The sequence below is a fragment of the Drosophila obscura genome, unplaced genomic scaffold, assembly GCF_018151105.1.
Source record: "Drosophila obscura isolate BZ-5 IFL unplaced genomic scaffold, ASM1815110v1 contig_200, whole genome shotgun sequence".
Classification (NCBI taxonomy): domain Eukaryota; kingdom Metazoa; phylum Arthropoda; class Insecta; order Diptera; family Drosophilidae; genus Drosophila; species Drosophila obscura.
Genome location: NW_024542791.1, coordinates 1,583,402 through 1,601,995, shown reverse-complemented (window position 1 = coordinate 1,601,995; position 18,594 = coordinate 1,583,402). Strand labels below are relative to the sequence as shown.

The 18,594-nt window shown below is 39.7% G+C and overlaps 3 protein-coding genes across 4 annotated transcripts; 1 reads left to right on the top strand and 2 right to left on the bottom strand.

The window, feature by feature from the left end:
* Nucleotides 1–4,473: 4,473 nt before the first annotated feature.
* On the bottom strand, nucleotides 4,474–10,418 carry LOC111069114. Of its 2 annotated transcripts, none has more exons than XM_022359012.2 (3): nucleotides 10,317–10,418; nucleotides 7,703–7,867; nucleotides 4,474–5,043 (listed from the first exon to the last, which is right to left on the bottom strand). In XM_022359012.2, the coding sequence occupies exons 2-3, from the start codon at nucleotides 7,761–7,763 to the stop codon at nucleotides 4,667–4,669; spliced, it is 438 nt and encodes a 145-aa protein (XP_022214704.2). In that variant the 5' UTR covers nucleotides 7,764–7,867; nucleotides 10,317–10,418; the 3' UTR covers nucleotides 4,474–4,666. The 2 variants fall into 2 exon arrangements, with proteins under 2 accessions (XP_022214704.2, XP_022214703.2); XM_022359011.2 differs by lacking the exon at nucleotides 10,317–10,418 and adding an exon at nucleotides 8,660–8,822.
* Nucleotides 10,419–12,775: 2,357 nt separating this feature from the next.
* LOC111069153 lies at nucleotides 12,776–17,806 on the top strand. Its single transcript, XM_022359057.2, has 4 exons — nucleotides 12,776–13,256; nucleotides 15,830–16,003; nucleotides 16,079–16,508; nucleotides 16,583–17,806. Exons 1-3 carry the CDS (start codon nucleotides 13,202–13,204, stop codon nucleotides 16,291–16,293), a joined length of 444 nt encoding a protein of 147 aa, XP_022214749.1. The 5' UTR covers nucleotides 12,776–13,201; the 3' UTR covers nucleotides 16,294–16,508; nucleotides 16,583–17,806.
* LOC111069154 (guanine nucleotide exchange factor MSS4 homolog) lies at nucleotides 17,619–18,484 on the bottom strand. The gene is made up of 2 exons (XM_022359058.2): nucleotides 18,306–18,484; nucleotides 17,619–18,246 (listed from the first exon to the last, which is right to left on the bottom strand). Exons 1-2 carry the CDS (start codon nucleotides 18,426–18,428, stop codon nucleotides 18,004–18,006), a joined length of 366 nt encoding a protein of 121 aa, XP_022214750.1. The 5' UTR covers nucleotides 18,429–18,484; the 3' UTR covers nucleotides 17,619–18,003.
* Between the last annotated feature and the right edge of the window lie 110 nt (nucleotides 18,485–18,594).

The following is an 18,594-nucleotide window of genomic DNA, read 5'->3' as shown; positions in this document are numbered from 1 at the left end:
CGCTGATGGTGACGTCGTCGCCTGCTGGTCGCCCCCATGTTGATGTCATAATTCCTCCGATACCCATCCATTTTCTCCGGCGCGGCATTGCATGCCGCAACTTCATTTGCTAACAGCGACAGGACATAATTAAAGAATGTTTACGCACGCTTCCGTTTCCGGTTGGCAATTCTTTAGCTCCAAGTTCTGCACTGTTGCTGTGTGTGTGCTTTGGCCAAAGGTCAGGCGCTGCTTGCCACTACTAGAGCCAGCCATAAATTATGCTTTCGATTTTTACAACTTGACACATTTTTGCAACGGTCGCTCCACGACTCGACTTTGGTTTACAACCTGCTTATCGTTTGCATCGAACCCCAAACCGTGCACATCGTAAAGCGTGTTTTTATGTTCATGCCCTTGCCGGCCCATAAATTTTGTCTTGCCAAAAAAAAAAGATTGGGAAAGTGTAACAACATTTTGTGGGCCAAAAGTTGTTTCGTCTCCGCCCACGAAATGGCCTTTAATTAGTTGAAATTTTTCGCCTGGCATGCTAATTGAAAAACTTTTTTCCTCTGCAGCCGCAGCTATGAAATATTCACGGTCTGTGGGGCCGAAAGTATCTCCAGCAATTCACCGATGCCCAATAAAAGGAGCAACGTTGCTAATGGAGGAGGACACCGTCCCCTCGAAAAACAGAATGTCGGTGAATGTCAGTACTTTGCACAGAACGTCGCAGTCTCTGCCTCTTTGTTGACTCTAGTTTAATTGAGTTTTATTACGTATACGCATTGAGGTACACGCGCTGCGATTACTGCTGCTGGCAGCTCTCTCCAGAAGCCAATTAACTGCCAGTGGCACTGGCCAAGCCACCTCCATATAGCCGGCAATAAACATAAAACTTTATCGTTGGCGGTATCTGCAGCTTCTGTGCAAATCAATCGCTACAATGCGCTTGCAAGTGCTTTGCTTGCAAGGAGAGCCAAGACATAAAAATTGCTTACACAATGGATATCCTGCATGGGGATTATTCCGCACTATATAGTACTCTGATAGAGGAGGTATTTTATGGGTATAGTTTATGGCTCATATGGGATTCAATTTCCTTTAACTAAAACTTAAGTACATTTTGTGTTGAATAACTCTATAATTTAAATAAGTTTTATGGGATATGCATACGGAAATTGATGGCAAATAAATAAATTTCCAAGGAAACCTTAGGAATGAAATAAAAGTAATTTAGAAAAATGCCAAGCTTGCCATTAAATGCGACAATGAAACATTTTATATGGTTTAAGTATGAGTACAAAAACCTTAATTTCCTCATTGAACTACCAAATTTTACGAACCAATTTGTCAGTAACGAAATAAGAGACCTTTGCCCTGCCCTGCCATAATTCCATTTTCGATCATCTTCAGATTGCAAAGCACATAAAATCAATTTAACAGCCAAACAATGCACAAAGTACGTAATTTTTTTCAGCAATCACTTGCACTTGACTGCAATTTCAATGCAGTTCAAGCGGCAGCTTCAGGTGGGCCCAAACGGAAAACTGAGAACAAAAGCGACAAAAAGTGGGCAAAGAATTTCATTCTCCTACTTGGCTTTTACAATTTACAGGTCAATGAGCTCACTGAGCACGTAGCGGAAGTGGAAGCAGCCGGAGGAGCACTATGACAGCAATTTGTGGGTGTCTCTCGCTGCACGTGCCCCAAAATGCAGGAGCAGCAGAAGCAGCAGCAGCAGTAACAGCAGAGGCAGCATCATCATCACCATCTCCAACAATCAGCCTTTCGGTTGAGGGCGTGGTAAATACAAAATATCCCAGGCGGCATGTAAAAATATATCCTACGGATTGCGTATGCGTCAGTGTCGGTACGTGACTCCTTTTCGAGCGTGAAACAATAAAAATATTTATGTTGTTTTGTCGCGTACTGCATAGCCACGTATATAAATCATCCAACTGATTAACATAAGAAATCTGCGAGTCGCTCTAAAATGCTAACGAATGCCAGTGACAAATGTTATGCGCGCACAACGAAAACTTTGTTGAGATTTTAATGTCATTAGCAAGTGACTGATGTTCTTGGATGCGATATCGTGTAAATGCTGTTCAGAAACAGAATAAAATACATATATACTCGTATATAATTTATGTAGAAATCTGCGCTTTTGGCAAGTTCTCCTAGTCTTTCCATAGTAGGATAACATAGGATAAAATCTAATATTCGCTCCTAAATTCCTTTAGTTATTCCACAGAAAAACTCTTTTACAAATTTGAAAAGAAAATTCTATTCATTTTATTACAAGCAATCCCATCTAATTTCACAGCAAATTACCTGCACATAAGTGTCTGGAAAACGAAACTGAGAACAACTTTAATTAAAGAAATTCCGACTCGCACAATATTATGATTATGGCAGTGCACACATATTTACAAGTTCGCAGAGAAAACAAAAGGAGTGTTCCTTTTCCCACTGTAGTGGGAAGAAATATTTTCGTCAGGTACAGCACTGCGTATGCGCATTTTTCTCGGTAATTGTTTATGGCAAAAGTTGCATGCCTGAAAGTATGCACCATAAAAACATATAAATGTCAATAAATATGTAAAATATGTATAATTTACGTAAACTTCATATAAATATCAAATTTGAGATCTCACATTCTACCCCGACCTTTCAGAGCCATGCCATTCCTTCTTGTAATCGAAATAAAAATAATAAATTTAAAAAAAACAATACTTTAATAGTTTATTGTTAGTATAATGCATGGGAAATAGCATTTTTTATACCCTTGCCAACCAAATTATCACTGAAAACTTTCTTACGATTGTTTTGGCAAAAAAAGGACACTCCTTGCTGTAGAAAAATAGGTTTAAATAATTAAGCAGATGTTGAATACGTTCTGCAACAGCAGTAATAAATGATTTGAGCAATATTTTTTGGTCGAGGGCGCTCTGTGAATTCAAAATCAATGTTTTTTATGTTGGCGCCAAGCTGTCCACAAAAATAAAAGGAAGCCAGCGACTGAGCACACAGACATGAGACAAGGCTGGACTGGGGCAGGGTCGAGAGCACGGGATGCGGCATGAGGCATGAGGCATGGCATGCTTTGCGGATGCTGTTGCTGTGGCCAGGGGCGCCACACTGGCGACAGAACGCACCCATAGACAAAAGCTGCAGAACTATTTGAACTGGCGACGACAGAACACAAAATGTAACGCATGTAGGTCGTCTTAGCACTTGTATCTGTATCTGTGGCTCTGTGTGGCTGTATCTGTGAGTGTAGACTGTATCTGTGTCGGCGTAGCCTTCTCTGAGACAGAGTATCCTGTATATCTGTGAGTGTGTATATCCTGTATCTGTATCTGTGTCTGTGGTAAGACAAACAACAACTGCCAGCGCATTAAAGTTACTGTTCATAGCCAAAATAAAAAAAAAAATACAGAAGAGCAGAGCAGAGCAGAAAAAACCACCAGTCAGTGGTGTCTTTGGGTGTGTGTTTCTGTGCTTGACTTAATGGGCCGACATGTCGTCAGGGTTGTTCCCGCTCCCCATACTCTGCCCCTCAACAATAAAACTAACAAAGTTGCCCTATTATTTTTGGCCTGCGTAGACACTGACTTTGGACTCTGCTTTTTGCCACACACACATACACACACACACAAAACAATTTCTGCAGACATTTTGGCAGCAGCTACTATCAAAAGCGATGGACCGCGGGACAGAGACAGACACTCGCAGCTGGATAGAGTGTAGGCGAGTCCTTGGTCAATTCATGCGTTCCTCCCACTGCCATTTTTCCATATGAAAATTTCGATTTTATATAATTGCCACAACATTTTGCACAGACGGCTGCCAACAGCCCCAACTGCCGGCATTCGCTTTTAACGCATAAATTTTGGATTTCTGCCCAAAATGAAAGTTCTCCCAGTCGATGTCAGAGTGATTTAAGTGCTAAACATAAATAATTGAATTGTTGCAGGGCAACGCTTATGTGGCTTATGCATATATCGAGAATTAATGGACGGCCATTTGGTCGGCCAAGTGATTAACGATTTTCGGCAGAGTGTTTCAGGATCTAAGGATTATGATGGGGTTTTGTGAGTGAATCAATGTTGAGTGCAGATGAAACACCTATGGAAATTGCAATGAAAATCAAAGAGAAGATGTAGTAGAAATAAGGAAAAGAATTAGAACTTTAATCTCGTCATAGTCTGATTTTATAAATGTTTTCTGTGTACTCGTTTAATCTCATTTCCGTTTTAGTTAACTCATTTTTTCCACTTTCTTTCCACCGGCTTAAACAATTTGCAAGTAGCAGAGGGGGGATTGGCCAACGCAGCTCAAAGCACGAGGTTGAGGCTATCAAAACATCCGCCCATAATCCTGCACATCCAGCTAAAGTATTCCAAGGATTAAAGCTGCAGAATGCAGCTGAACTTTTAAGCTCCAAATGAAAAGTAAGCAAATGAAAGATTGAAAGAACTCTGGAAATGGTTATTTTTGTTGTAATTTAAGACTTATATTTTCATAGAAATTAAATAGAAATACAAAACTAAACGCGAAACTGTTGCCGGACAGATGGGAGCGCCTGTAGACATAACATTACCTATATGGCATACAAGAAAAGAAACATAAGGTACTGGTACTTTTAAGGGTGCTTCGGATGAGTGATTGAACTAAAGTTTTAGTGTCTGATTAGGCTGACGATGAGCAGACTGATGGCAGCGGCTGCCAGGGTGTAGTGTGCCCCCAGGAGGGAGGTGGCCCCATTGCAACCCTCCTCGCTGCAGGTGCATATGGTCTGCTTGTATCCCTCGTTGTCGGCAGTGAAGCAGGCATTATGCATTTTCTCCTGGATCCAGCCGCAGCCGCGCTCGATGCGGTGCTCGCCGTTCACCTCGAACTTCAGCACCGTCTTGCGGCAGAAGGCCTCCTTCTCGCCACGGGGCAGACAGTCCTTCAGAAATTGGTCATCACGCTGGGCGCGCGGTGTATTCACCAGCAAACCGGCGCAGTCCTCATTCGAATGCGAGTTGCACTGATGGCATCGGATGGCGTCCACTGAAATCGAAGGAGAAGACAAATTAATTGGATATAGGCAACCTCAAATGGCATTCAAATGCCGCGATTCGCCCTTTTCAAGCTCCCCGACACTTTGACAGTAAATTATTTTATTAGCCACCCCGCCCCCGCCATCGGCCAAAGCGCCGTCCCTGTCAGCCACTATGTCAGCCCCTGACTGACAAACCGACTCCTAAACGTAGTCCCCCCGTCAACGGACTGCAGTAACCTGAATAATTGCATGTCAACTGCTTTGGAGGCACAGCAAAAAATACTCGTAAATGCCGAAACATATCCAACTGCTGGCACGCGAGATGTCGAGAGGCGTACAAAAAACTTGCCTTGCCTATGGTTGAGCAGCCCTTGCACTGCAGCGAAGTGTGGTAGCCCTTACTCGGATATCATAGCTAATTTAATTTAATTTAATCTCTTTGTCACGCATTTCCTTCGCGTTTCTAATTTAATATGAATCACATTTGAATACCTTTTCAGTATTCCAGAAATTACTGAAAGTTTGAAAAGGTTTTGTAAATTCTCTATTTTATTTTATTCTATTTCTAGTTTCTTGCATAATTTCCTGACGAATCAGTGCAATATTTAGACTCAAAATAAAAAGATTTTCGACTCTCTATACGCAAATTAAATATGCACAAAGTCTCGCCCAATCTGCCATTTTGTGGCTGAACCATTAATAGAAATTACTTGCAAATATGAATTAAATTCCCCCATAATATTACTTTATTGCCACTACCATCGAGCAATGGAAAGGGTATTTCTGAAAGCACCATACCCAAAAAAAAAGAAACATTTCCACGCCAAAGGGCAAGGACATTTGTAGCAAAACAAAGTCAGACAAAAGTAATAGTGGTCTCTGATATTGTACTTGTAAATTTGAAATACTCGAGTGCCTGCAACTGCCAGTATTACAAATGTCGAGCGTTTAGTGGGGCGTATGCGCAATTCTTAGCATCGGGGAACAGGGTAGTAAAAGCGGTGGAAGTTAGACGCCCTCGTATGCTGCTCACGCACCCCCTTATTATTTTTTGGTAATTAAGCCAAATAAAAACACATACAAACATTGAGTAATAAAAAATCACCTGCCATAAAAATCTGCAGTGGCAGTGTCGATTTACATTTAGAATTTGAAATCGGATACGCAATTTGCATTTTACTATTTCCATTTGCATTTTACATTTGCTGCATATTCATGCGGCTTTTCAGCAAACTGGAACTTGCGCGAAAAAGGGAGGGTGGGGAGGCACAGGCACTCAAGCATGATATCTGTGACCCTCTGTTTGCATCTGTGAGCACCCACCCACAACTGTTGCCTTTGTTGCAAGTTTGCGGCTGACAATCGTACGCTAATGAAACGCGCTCTTGAAACGCTGTGCTCTTTGCCTTGGAAAGGGGGGCTATGGCAGGCAGGGAATGTCGGCTGAGAAAGTGGCAGTTGCCTGACGCTGGAATGCCCATAAACGTGAATATTTGCATTATCGATTATAGCCAATACAGCCGTATAGCCATATGTTCGGGTGCAAATAGTTTCAATATAATTTAACGCCATTTAAATATTCCCTTAGCAGGTGAGTGCGAGTTGGCAATTTGCTTGGACAATCAATTTGCTGAGAGAGATTTGCATGTACCCGTAGTAGAATAGAATATTTTACAGCGAGTATTGTGAGTATATGTGATGGAAAACGGTGTCTAATGAGCTGTAGAAAGATGTGCCAAGTGGTGACAAAATGTAGCTAGAATTAAAGCTATAGCCTTATAAATTAGAAAGATAAGCAGCTAGCCTGAAGTATGTATTTATGTAGGTACATAGGTAGAAGCATTCTTTCCTCTTTTATTTAAACAAACAGATTTACAAATGCTTGGTTGATGGGTTGCTTGACTGACTAAACATATTCGTTATCTTCGTCATCGCATCCCAAACAAATACGAGCATTATCAAAAGATTTTCCACTTGTCTCGCATTTTCTTTCCTTTCTAACAGCCCACATAACCGCATAACCACCCACACACAGCTAACTAACTACATGCATCTGTAACACCTACCCATATCAATGATCAAATATTGGTTAGCCATTCATCATCTGGCATGACTGCCACCTCAATTATGGTTTCCACTTGAGTTCGCTGCAGCTCAATTTTCACTTTTTTTGTAGAATTTTTCATCGTTCATTTATCCACAGGAAATGCTGAATTTTTGGCTCAATATTTGATAAATCAATTAAACTGCTGCAGTTTGATTTCCATTGCCCATTTGCAAAATGAAAAAGAGAAAAGCCAAGCAATCCGTTTATGTGACTCACAGACAACACCCACACAACAAAGTGAAAAGTGTTTGGCATGGCTTTCCACATCAGCGCGTCCCACTGAATGACGGGATGCGGTTGATTTCATTTGGATTTAAGCCCCCAATCAATTTGCTAAAATAAAAACTAATCAATTTGCTTAATACAAAGCAGAGAACAACTCAATTTGCATGTTGTATTAGGCCCAATTGGAAGTGGCTTTAATGTGATTAATGAAACAAAAGGCCGCCACCCCAATATCTCTACAGAGAATGTAATAGACCCAAACTGATTAAATAAATATGTAAAGCAAATATTATGCATATATATACTATATATACTAAATATGTGTTTATATTCACCTGATAAGAGATTGCCGATCAGAGCAATGCACACGGCGTAGGCGAGAAGCGACGTAGACATTTCTGCGGTTATTTTATGAAATATTTCTGGGTTGTGGCGGCGGATCTGCGAACTTGATCTCCAATCTGAGGTTAATCCTTAGTGTGGCTTATCCAACCTTCAAGCTGGAACAGATAGAAAATGTATTATATTCATCTGATATTTAGCTTTGTTTGTATTTTGATTAGCGCAGAAAGCGGCAGTGGCGGTTTTCTCATTAGCATTTTTATAGTATAATCTATAGATTAGTGTATGCTGTTTTTATTTACACTTTGTAAACCGGTATGAGAGTGTGGCCCCACAACGTGACAAGTGCTAATATTTTACTATAACTGCTTTGTTTGTTTCAGATTTACTATATATTAAACATAAAATATGTATAAATTTGTATGCAGGTGCATGCGAAATTTGTAGAGTTTTCCTTTACTTAAAGCAGGTCATGTCTAGGTAAATATTTTATAAAAGAATGCAATAAATTTCTCTATTTTAATTTTAAAAGTGGACTTTATTCATATAAAAAACAAATAGTTTCTAAAAAAACAATAATAATAATAAATATTTGAAAGAGAAATTGCAACTGGCTTCGAATTTTTTCGAAAATATTCGATTTAATTCTGATTTAAATCAGAGAGAACTCTTCTGAATATTTTCGTATCTTTGAATCTTTCGTTTTAACTTCTAAACTAATCTAAATAATTCTAGAATTATTTCTTCAGGATGTTTCGTTTGGTCATATTTAATCTTAATTTTTCTGCGTGTAAAACTGTGAGCCAAATTAATAATAAAAGAATACTTTAATCACTTATAACCCTAACTTAGCACTGTCAAAACATCAACATAATTCCACACAAGTATTTCATTCTGTTTCCGATTTCCATAATTCTTTCGACCCATTAAAGAGTTAAAAGTTTATTCACCTTTAACAAATCAAATTGATAAACTGCCACAATATTTGTGAATTCGTATATTTATATATTACAAAACACGCAATAATTCACACACAATCGGATTATTGTAAAGAACTTTTTATGTATGTAAAAAGCGAATGGCGGATGAGGAACTTGACGCGGGCACCGTCGAGATGAATCTGAAAACTCGTATTCAATATTTCAAAAAACGTTGATTTTTCAAAAAGAACGGCTCCACGAGAGATCAGCCAGAGAGAGAGAAAATGAGAGAACCAGATAGGGAGAGAGAGAGATTGTGGAAGCATTAAAAGAGAGCCAAGGCAGCAAATGGGAAAAACTTCCGTCACACGATCGTCTGCCTCGGGGTCGGGTCGGGGTCTTGAAGCCCCTTTGCATTGAATGATGGGGGAAAAGATCTCTCTCTCTCTCTTCCAGAGAGATGATGCTGCTTACAAGGTAAGTGGCAGTGATAAGCTCCGGCTTCAGTTGGTTTCAGCTTGGTTCAAAACAAAACAATGAAACAAGAAACAATAATGGAATACAAATCCACCGCTTTTAACCGGCTCAAACCGCTGTGACGTCACGTGAAGCCAGACAACAAAAGACAACTTTGCTTTACCAAAATGACATCTCATTAGCCGACATTAACCTCATATGCATAACTGCTTCCGAAAGAATAAGCAGGTGAATCCCTATTTCTTGTTGATTGATTTGTTGGGAGAATCCTAGGCACAGAACTGCTACAGATCGCTGCTGCTGCTGGTTCCGAAGGTTGCTCTATAACAGTGCTGCTGTTCTACACATTTTTCCCGCTCTCTTATCAGCTTTGAGGGATTAGTTAAAACTGGTATGCACCTCCAAAAACTCAGTTGTGTTGGTTTGGTCTAGTGCCCAGACACCAAGACTCTGACTCTTAATTGAGGAAAACATTAATGAGATTCAGTGAATGTGGTGTACACGGGCGGGCCTTATCTTCAGTCCTAGTTCAGGGCAGTTTCAGTTTCACAATAACATTTTCTTGAGTCATCGTGGCAAGTGCCTGCAACATTTAATTTATTTAATTTGTATTCGCTTCTTTATTCATTCACTATGGTATCCAATTCTGCAAGCCATGCAACTATGTAAATTTGAAATTTTCAGCTCTGCTCTCCAAGCAAAACGTAATCAGACCCGTGGTCAAATGCCTAGCCGGTGTTAGCCAGTTCGAGGCGGTTTACAGGTAAAACGATTGGGTTTATGACGTGATCGGAATGGAAAATTTGTTGTGGAAACATGGAAAGTGAGAGGGAATGAATGAAATTTAAAATGCGTATAAAAAAGGGGTATTTTTAAAGAACGATTCTTTCAAAAAATCATGCCTAAAAAATAGACGAAAAAGTGAAAGTTCCCAAAATATATGATAAATAATTAAAATACAATTATTGAATTACTAAATTATTTATTATTATTAAATTAAAATATTAAAATACAATATATTCATCATTCATCCATATTTTGATGTACTTGCATACGCTTGATCGACATGTAACAAACGAGTTTATTTAAAAAATAAATAAAGTTATTTGTTCCAAACATTAATGAAATTTTATTTTCATTTAAATTTAGCTCATATATCTACATTATTTTCTTGTTACAACTTTACAAAATTTTCGCTTTCAGTACTCACCATAAATACCACTTTGAATGTCACTTTGAAGTATGTTAATCTGTACGTTAATTCGTATGTACGAATGTATTTATGTACTTTCGATACACTCAAATAGCGAAATACCTCAACCGACAGTAAGCGGAACCAAACGCATGCAATTCGAACGTGTAACTAAATTCTACAAAAAGTTTTGTCTTTGGCTTTGGCGCAAATGGCATTGAGATCGCAACGATCCATGGAATCAGCTGTTCTCTAAGTAATGGCAGCACACACAAAATTTGATTGCGTTATTTGCAGGTCAGACCTTTGGATTCGAATTACAACAACAACAAAATTCTTGTTTGTGGCAACCGGTTTGGTTTGAATCAGCCATGTGCTTGTTTGTTTGTCTGTCTGTCTGTCTGTCTTTCTGGAGAGGTAGCGACCCTTCCCCTTTATAGCCACCCCCGAACATGTTTCGCATTTGATTTACAGATTAATTGTACAAAAAACAAAAAAATCCTAATGAGTTTCTTCTTAACAAAATAAACCAAATAAAATAAGAGGGAACAAAATGGGGCGGTTTCAGCTAATCATAACAAGGGGAACTTTATGCAAACACAAAAACCCAGTATTAACCGTTTCTTTCACCGCTCGAAAGCTTCAGATTAGAAAGCTTAGAATGTGCAAGCTTGCGCTTAGAAAGCTTTCTTTTAAAGTGCTTTGAGAGGGAGATTTAAATACCCATGAAAATTAGACAACCTTTTTAATTTTAGCGGAGACCAGGTGAAAGATATCGCGTTCATTTTTTATTCGACTTGAGCTATGTATTTACAAGCAGCATGATTTTCATTTACATAATTTGAAAAATTTTAACTGCTAAGAAAATTTTTTTTATTTTCTGAAAATTGAAAAACGTGCAACCATTTAGACAGTTTCATGTGTCCTTTATGCACTAGAAAATAATTAACAGTATCTATCCATACATACATATCTCAGGTAAAACACACATTTTGATTGATCAAACTAAAAATTGTTCTTCAAATTCGTACGATTCGTGGTGGAATAATAATAATGGGTTACACTTTAACCCTAAGACAAAACTGTTGCCCACTATCTATCTGTATCTATTTATAGCTGCCGCTTCAATTGAAGGAGAGTAACAAAAAAAGACATTGAGCAGAGATTCCAAGGAGGAACTACTCAACTATTCCCAAAGGGCAAGCCCCTGTATCAATCTCTCCCCATGGCTTCTTCAATTTTCGCGCTGATTGGGGCACAAAGGCAGTGGCAAAGCCCAAGCCAAAATGTTCCGCAAAAATATGAATAAACTGATCAAGTGAGAATGAGTGCGAGAAGGCGAGAGATAATTCAATTGGCCAGCGACTTGGGGCCACAATTTGTGAGACTTTTTGATAAGCTCGAAGAGGAAGCCTGCGATTAAGCTTAATTAATGCACTGAGCTGATTTATGCTTAGCTTATGATCATACGCGATCATATACACGTATCCACATACTCGTACATATGTATGCTTGTACATACGATACTTATATGAGTTCTTGGGCCTTTCACGTGTGCCTGTTTATTAAGTGTCTGGACGGCTGGTTGAAGTGGCGCTCAGGGTTAGGCCATGGGGTTCAGTGCAGTGTCTTTGCTTAATTGCAGGCTGCAATTACTTGAGAGTATCTCGGAAAAGTAAGCTGCAAAATTAGAATTAATTAGGACTTATTTGAACGAAAGTTAAGAAGAAGTATGGAAACGTGATGGTGTGGGGGGGAAGAGAAGAACGAGACCATAAGGGCATATGTTCTCCGTATATAGAGAAAAAACTTTTGTGCTTCTAGCTGCAGTTTCATTCAGTAGTTTTAAGGGTATATTTCATTTGCCTGGAAACAAGATTAAAGCTTCAAAAATTAAAAAATTGACATATATTTAAAATAATAAGTAGGAAAGTTTTCCTGAAGCATTTAATAATTTAATATAATATTATTATAAGGAATATTTTACAAAATATATTTTTAAATAAATTCTTGAATTCCTTATAAACATTATAACAATTAATCTATAATCTATAGTCATCTATAAACATATCTCTAATTATCTAAAATCCCTTAAGAAATGGTACCTAAATTTACGCTTGTATTAGAGCGCCAATATCATTTCTTATAGAGACAAAAGAAATTTAATTTAAAATGCAAATAAAATTTGATTGGGATGAAAAATATATTCCATAAACCCTGCCCATGTTTATCAGTGTAGCCCCAAAACCATTTTGCACTCGCGGCTCTTTCGGGGCTCGGCTCCTGCTCCTGCCCCTTCCCCTTCCCAGTTCGTGCAGCAGGCAGACGACACACTCAAAAAGCAAAAGAGGACGCAGTGTCGTGTCGCGCACTCGAAAAGCTTTTCGCGAAAGCTTTGGTGCTTGATGGGGTCTCTCGTCTCCATCTGCAGCTACAGCCACAGCCACAGCTCCAGCTGCCAGCTGCCTCCCACAAACGAATCATTCGTGCTACATTTGTCGTGTGGAGCTTGCCTGCCTGCCGGATTCGCCCAGTCGTTTGTCAGCCGTTTGTCAGCGTTTGCCGTGTGCGCCGTGAGCGCTTGTTTTTTGCACAAGCCAGCAGGGAAAATAAAATAGTATAATTCAAGCGTTTTGTGTGTAGAGAGATAGCCATCAGAAGCCGTGAATTGAGTCGAATCTGTAGCTCAATTGAACCAACAACAACACAAAAAGAAATAAATAAAACTGAAGAGAAAAGAACGAACGAATCAATTTTGCTAAATAACTTTGTGCTCACACAACTAAATAGTCGAGTTCCGAGTCGAGTCGAATCGCGTCACGTCTGGGTGTGTTTCAATTGGAAGAGCATCACCATCGTAGAATTGATAACAATTTAAATTAAAAAAATCAAATCAAATAAAAATGCAGTACATCTATGTGATTAGTGCGCTGATTCTGGCCATTGCCGTGCAGCAAGGTAAAAGGATACCCCATAACCAAATGGAACACTACCATAAGAAACCACACCACAGCCTCACTTATTCCTAGATAATACCATAGCCAGCGGAAGTCCTTACATCGCGATTACGATTACATAATAAGCGATTCTCACTCTGCCACAGAGAGACACAGCGAGCGAGAGAGAGAGAGTGGGAGAGAGCGAGAAATTTGGGAGGGGGCAATGATTTGGGGAGAGCTTGTGGCGCGCCGTCTTGACGCCACCAAGGAGTATCTAAGCCGGCCGCCATGGCGCCTTTTTGTCCATCACATCACGCGCCACCCCACCCCACCCCACCCCGAGCCGAGCCGACCCGACCCGACCCGACATGCACGCACGCACACTCCCGCCCAGTAGTAAGAGCATTTGCATTCCAATAGATACATATATCGTGTGTGTAAGTTCCTTTCTCTCGCTCCCGCTCAAAGCCCTGCTGCCTGGCCAAAAAGGAACTTTTTTTCTCTACTTCATTTGTTCGCCGATGGCTCGGCTCGGCGCTCTCTTTCCCACAGCTTTTTTCCTCCAAAAAAAAGGAGCCAGGGCATTGTCTTTAAGGGTTGTTGTCCTGACACCCCAAAACCAAAGAATTTGACACCTTAACAACTATCTGTGGCTACAAGTTACAAAGTCCCCCCCACCACACTATCGTTAAAAGAACTCAAATGACAGGGCCTAATTACTCTGCATTTCCTTTGGGCGCTTCCTGGCTGCTTTTTGCAAAAGTGGATCAAATTTGTTTCCCCCCCCCCCTTCAGTTTTCATGCGTCGACATGTGTGTATGTGCAAGGATAATGTAGGACATGCGCACTCTATTTGGCCAAGAGTCCGGCCAGGGGCCAAATGCACTAATCCCATATCCCGAAAGTCGTCTTACATAAAGGCAATGAATCTTCCAATGAAAGTCCAATCAGAGAAAGGGGAATGAAATCTGTGTGTTTTGTAAACAACCCAAAAGATTCCTCAGCCTTGGTTTATACTCAAATATAGATACATATTCGTATTCGTATTCGCATTCGCATTCGTTCTTATATGCAACGCAATCAATGCAATTTATGGCTATTTATAAACGCGTATAACAAACCTTAATTTGTCGTGACTAACAGTGGAAACTTTTAAAGCTTTTATGGCTAGAAATTTTCTAAATGAATATTTAATGGGAGGAAGGCACTTTAGAACGGGAAATCGCCTGTCGGAAAATCTATACAAAATGTTCCACTTTAGGGTATTTCATTGATTAATTGATGGATTGATTGATTTGATTAAATTGATTGCCCATCCCGGATTCATTCGGGATTACAGTTTACATTTTTGGTTTAAGGTCACACAAATTCTATGGCACGGATTGCATGATTTTATCAACGTTCGAGAGGTTCTTAAATATTTAATTACACTAAATTAGAGACAGGGAAATGATTTATCTATTTTAAGCGTACTCTAACAAATGATATGCAGCTATAGTCAGAGTTGCACCTTGCTGGATTTATGCATGGATGTTTTAGAGTATCTTTCAAGCAGAGAAACATGCACTGCCCCGATCTTCCTGCTACCCCCTTTTAATCAATATACAAAAGATCCCTCTTATAGCCCACTGAGTGTGAGCTCCTTCTGCTACTTTCCTTTCCATTGTTCTCCACTGCCGCCTAAAAGCAGACATTATTCCCCACTATGACTCGGCCACTTTGCTTATGTAACCCAGATTGGGTGAGAAATAGTAGTAGGAGAAGGAGGAGGAGGAGTAGCAGCAAAAAAAAAAACTAGCAAAGTTATTGGAGTCCATTAACAATGTCTGTTGCGGCTTCAATTAGCAAACGGCTCGGAAGAGACTCGCAGTCGGGCACTAATGGAGGCGTCGCTTCCATCACTGGCATCGCATCTCAACCTCAACGTTTCCGTGCCATTGTGCCATTTTTGGCACACAGCGTGAGGCAAAAGTGCATCACAAGTTGCATCATTGGAGAGCAAAGAGCAGAGAGCAGAGAGCAGCTGTAAAACCAACATTTTGGATCTGATCTGTATATTCGTATTCGAAAGATTAAATAATGCGAATCTCGTGTCGCGCACGACCTTAAATTCAATTTAGCTAGATCAGAGATGGGTACTATAAAGATCTCTTTATAGAGAAGAATCTGTGTAAATCATTTGTCTGATATTTGTTTATATTCGTATGCTTTTTGCTATTATTCTTTTCTTTTCTTTTCTGTTTTTTTTTTATCAAACTATTAAGGTTAAACGTATGCTAGGAATGGAAAATTTCTAATTGACATTAACTTGGTTTGCTTTGTGGTCAATTAAGTGGCATGCTGAGTGCCAGCAGCAGGCAATATTCACAGCAAGGGGGGGGGAATATTATATTAGCCAAAGGTATAGGTTGCCATTAGCTAATGGGAAAGGGACATTTTCCAAGCAGGATGCAAAAATGCAATTATTGAAATCAAATCAGTTGTGTGTCAGAGGAAATTAGAAGAAAGTGCACACATTAAGCAGAAAGAAAGTAGATCAAAGTGAATCAATACTATATTTACCCGTTTTTTTTTTCTTCTACTTTTTTCCAGGCTATGCCATTAAATGCTTTGTCTGCAATAGCCACAAAGATGCCAACTGTGCGCTGGACATACCGCCAGAGAATTTGCTTAAGGACTGCGATGAGCAGTACTCATCTCGTGGCAAGGGAATACCCACCTATTGTCGCAAGATCACACAGATCATTGAGTTCTCTGTGAACAGCCGTAAGTTTAGAAACTACAGGCAATCCAAAGCACATTTAAATATGTGATAATCTTTTGTTTTTGTTGCCGTTGCAGTGCCTCCAGATAGCCGCGTGATACGGACCTGCGGATACCAGAACCAGACCTCGACCAACTATTGCTATTCGCGTGCCGGCTTTGGTGGACGCCAGGTGGTCTGCTCCTGTGATACGGACAATTGCAATGGCGCTGCCACGATGAGTGCCTCCACAGTGGGTGTGGTGGCCATGGTGGGTGTCCTGCTGGGCGCCTTCCAGTGGCTGCAGCGTTAGGACGGCCGTAGAGGAGACGAGACGAGACGAGACGCAAGGAGCCGCCTCAGTTGTTTTTGTTTGATTTGTTTTTTTCGTCGATTCATCATCCAACCCAACCAAATGTTTTTTTGTTTTTTTCGTATTCTTGAACTTCTGTGAAACCCGTTGCCGCGCTTTACACCCCCTCACCCTCCCATCAAGATGGTCCACACGTAGAGCTGCCACAGAGCTTGGTAAGAATCGAAATATCACCACCAGAAGGATAATCACATGTCAAATCTAATGGGAATATATGTATCATTTGCAGCTCTGTCCCAGCATGATTTTTGTAACACATTTTTTGAATGGAGAACCGTAAAAAGCTTTATACGAAACATTTAATAAACGAGAATTGCTTAAGTTGTAAATGTATATAAAAAACAAAAAGAGATCATGTTACATTTGGCCAATATAATCGTTCAAATCTATTTTACACACACACTCACAGATACTCGTACTCGGAGTATGAGCATGAGGATGAATTTTTGAAACTAAAGTACGAGTATAATAAATATATAACGATAACAAAACTAAAACTAAAACCTACCGCAGTTAAAAAGTATTTAAATGAAATCCAATTAAACCAAACGAAATAAAAGTCAAAGGAGGCCCCCCAAAAAAACCAAAAACCAAAAACTAACAGTAGTACATAAACTATAAATGTTAACACAATCTTTGTCTAAGTTTCTCTATTTTTATTTTCATAAGACTTAAAATTAACGGAAGAAAAATCTAAAGAAATTTCTAAAGGCAAAATTCAAACGCTAAACAAACGAAAAAAAAGTATTTAAATGGCAGCAAAGGCCCTGAAAAAAAGCATTAAATATAACAATAAACACACACCACACGCGACATACACTTTATAGTATAATTAGAAAAGAAGCTAAAAGTAAGAAACAAGAAAGGAAAATCCCCCCCCATAAACCTAAACCCAAACCCATTCCTAGAATAGTTGAAACACGCTTGAAGGACACCACACAGCCAGAGGGCCAAGCGAAAAGCACGCTCCCATCCTACGCACTAACCAAAATGAAACCAAAAAAAAAAGTGAATAAAAATGAAAGATAAACACTCGATGTTGTAACCAACTGCCAAAAACGGAAAACTATGAGAATCGATTCATCTACCGCATAGAAGGAGGAGAAGGATGACACCGACACCAAATCCATAAATGGAGCCCCTCACCCCACATAAAAAAAAGGAACCAAAATTATGGGACATCCCCAAGTAGTAGAACGAATGCAAAATGTGCAAAAGTGTTGTCCATTGTAGAGATAAATGCAAGAAAATAATAATAATACAAATAAAATTCATAACTGTATGTTAAACGTGTTACAGAAACCAAAGCAACAAATACATGATTTTTAGTTCAAACAAATAGCAAAATACACAGTTTATAGTGACAATTTTTTAGTTAAGAATGAAATCTCCTCTAAAAAAATGCAATATTTATAATGCGATAAAATTGTAAAATGTTTAAAGTGAAAAACAATAAATATGAATACAAAAACTGAATGTTTTTCTGTGTGTGCCCGGGCCAGGGGAATTGCTTAAAATACATATATTAAAGAGCTCTTCTGCGGCATGCACTCGCACCATATAATACACACGTTATACTGGGGTTAAGTTAAAAGCAGTGTGCGCTCAATCATAAATGTAGCCGTGAGATCTTGGCCAGATCCAGTCCACTTAGTCCGTATGCACCACCCGCTTGAGGGCCAGGTAACAATGCTTGGTGCTCAGCTCGTGGTAGCCCACGGGTCCGCGTTCACAGTCGGCGCACACCAGAAACTTCTTGCCGTCCACCGTGTGGGAGAAGCCAATGTTCTCGAACGACAGCATGTCCTTCACCAGCCAGAAGTGCTTCAAGGGCTCCGTGTTCAGGCTGTCCGCCTTCCTGTCCTGCTTTTGCACCATCAGCGGTACATCTATCTGGCAGAATAGCGTCAGCATTAGAATTTCTTAATCATGGATTGGATGCCGGGACTTACCTCCTGCTCGCTGTAGCTCCCCTCGCTCGCCTTTAGCATCAAACTGTTGCAGAACTGACAGCGCACATTGGTTTTGTTCTTGCCATTAGCTATTTGCTCGGGAATGTTAGCTTCTTCAGTCATTTTTTGCTTAATTTTTATTTTATTTGAGTTTTTACCACAAATAGGGATGGCAAGTTATTGATATACAGCTATCGATATATATATTTTGCTGATAGTATGCTTATCGCTGATAGTTTTGTGCGATAAATGGATTGGCTATCGCCGTTTTATTTTGAAAATTGTTATC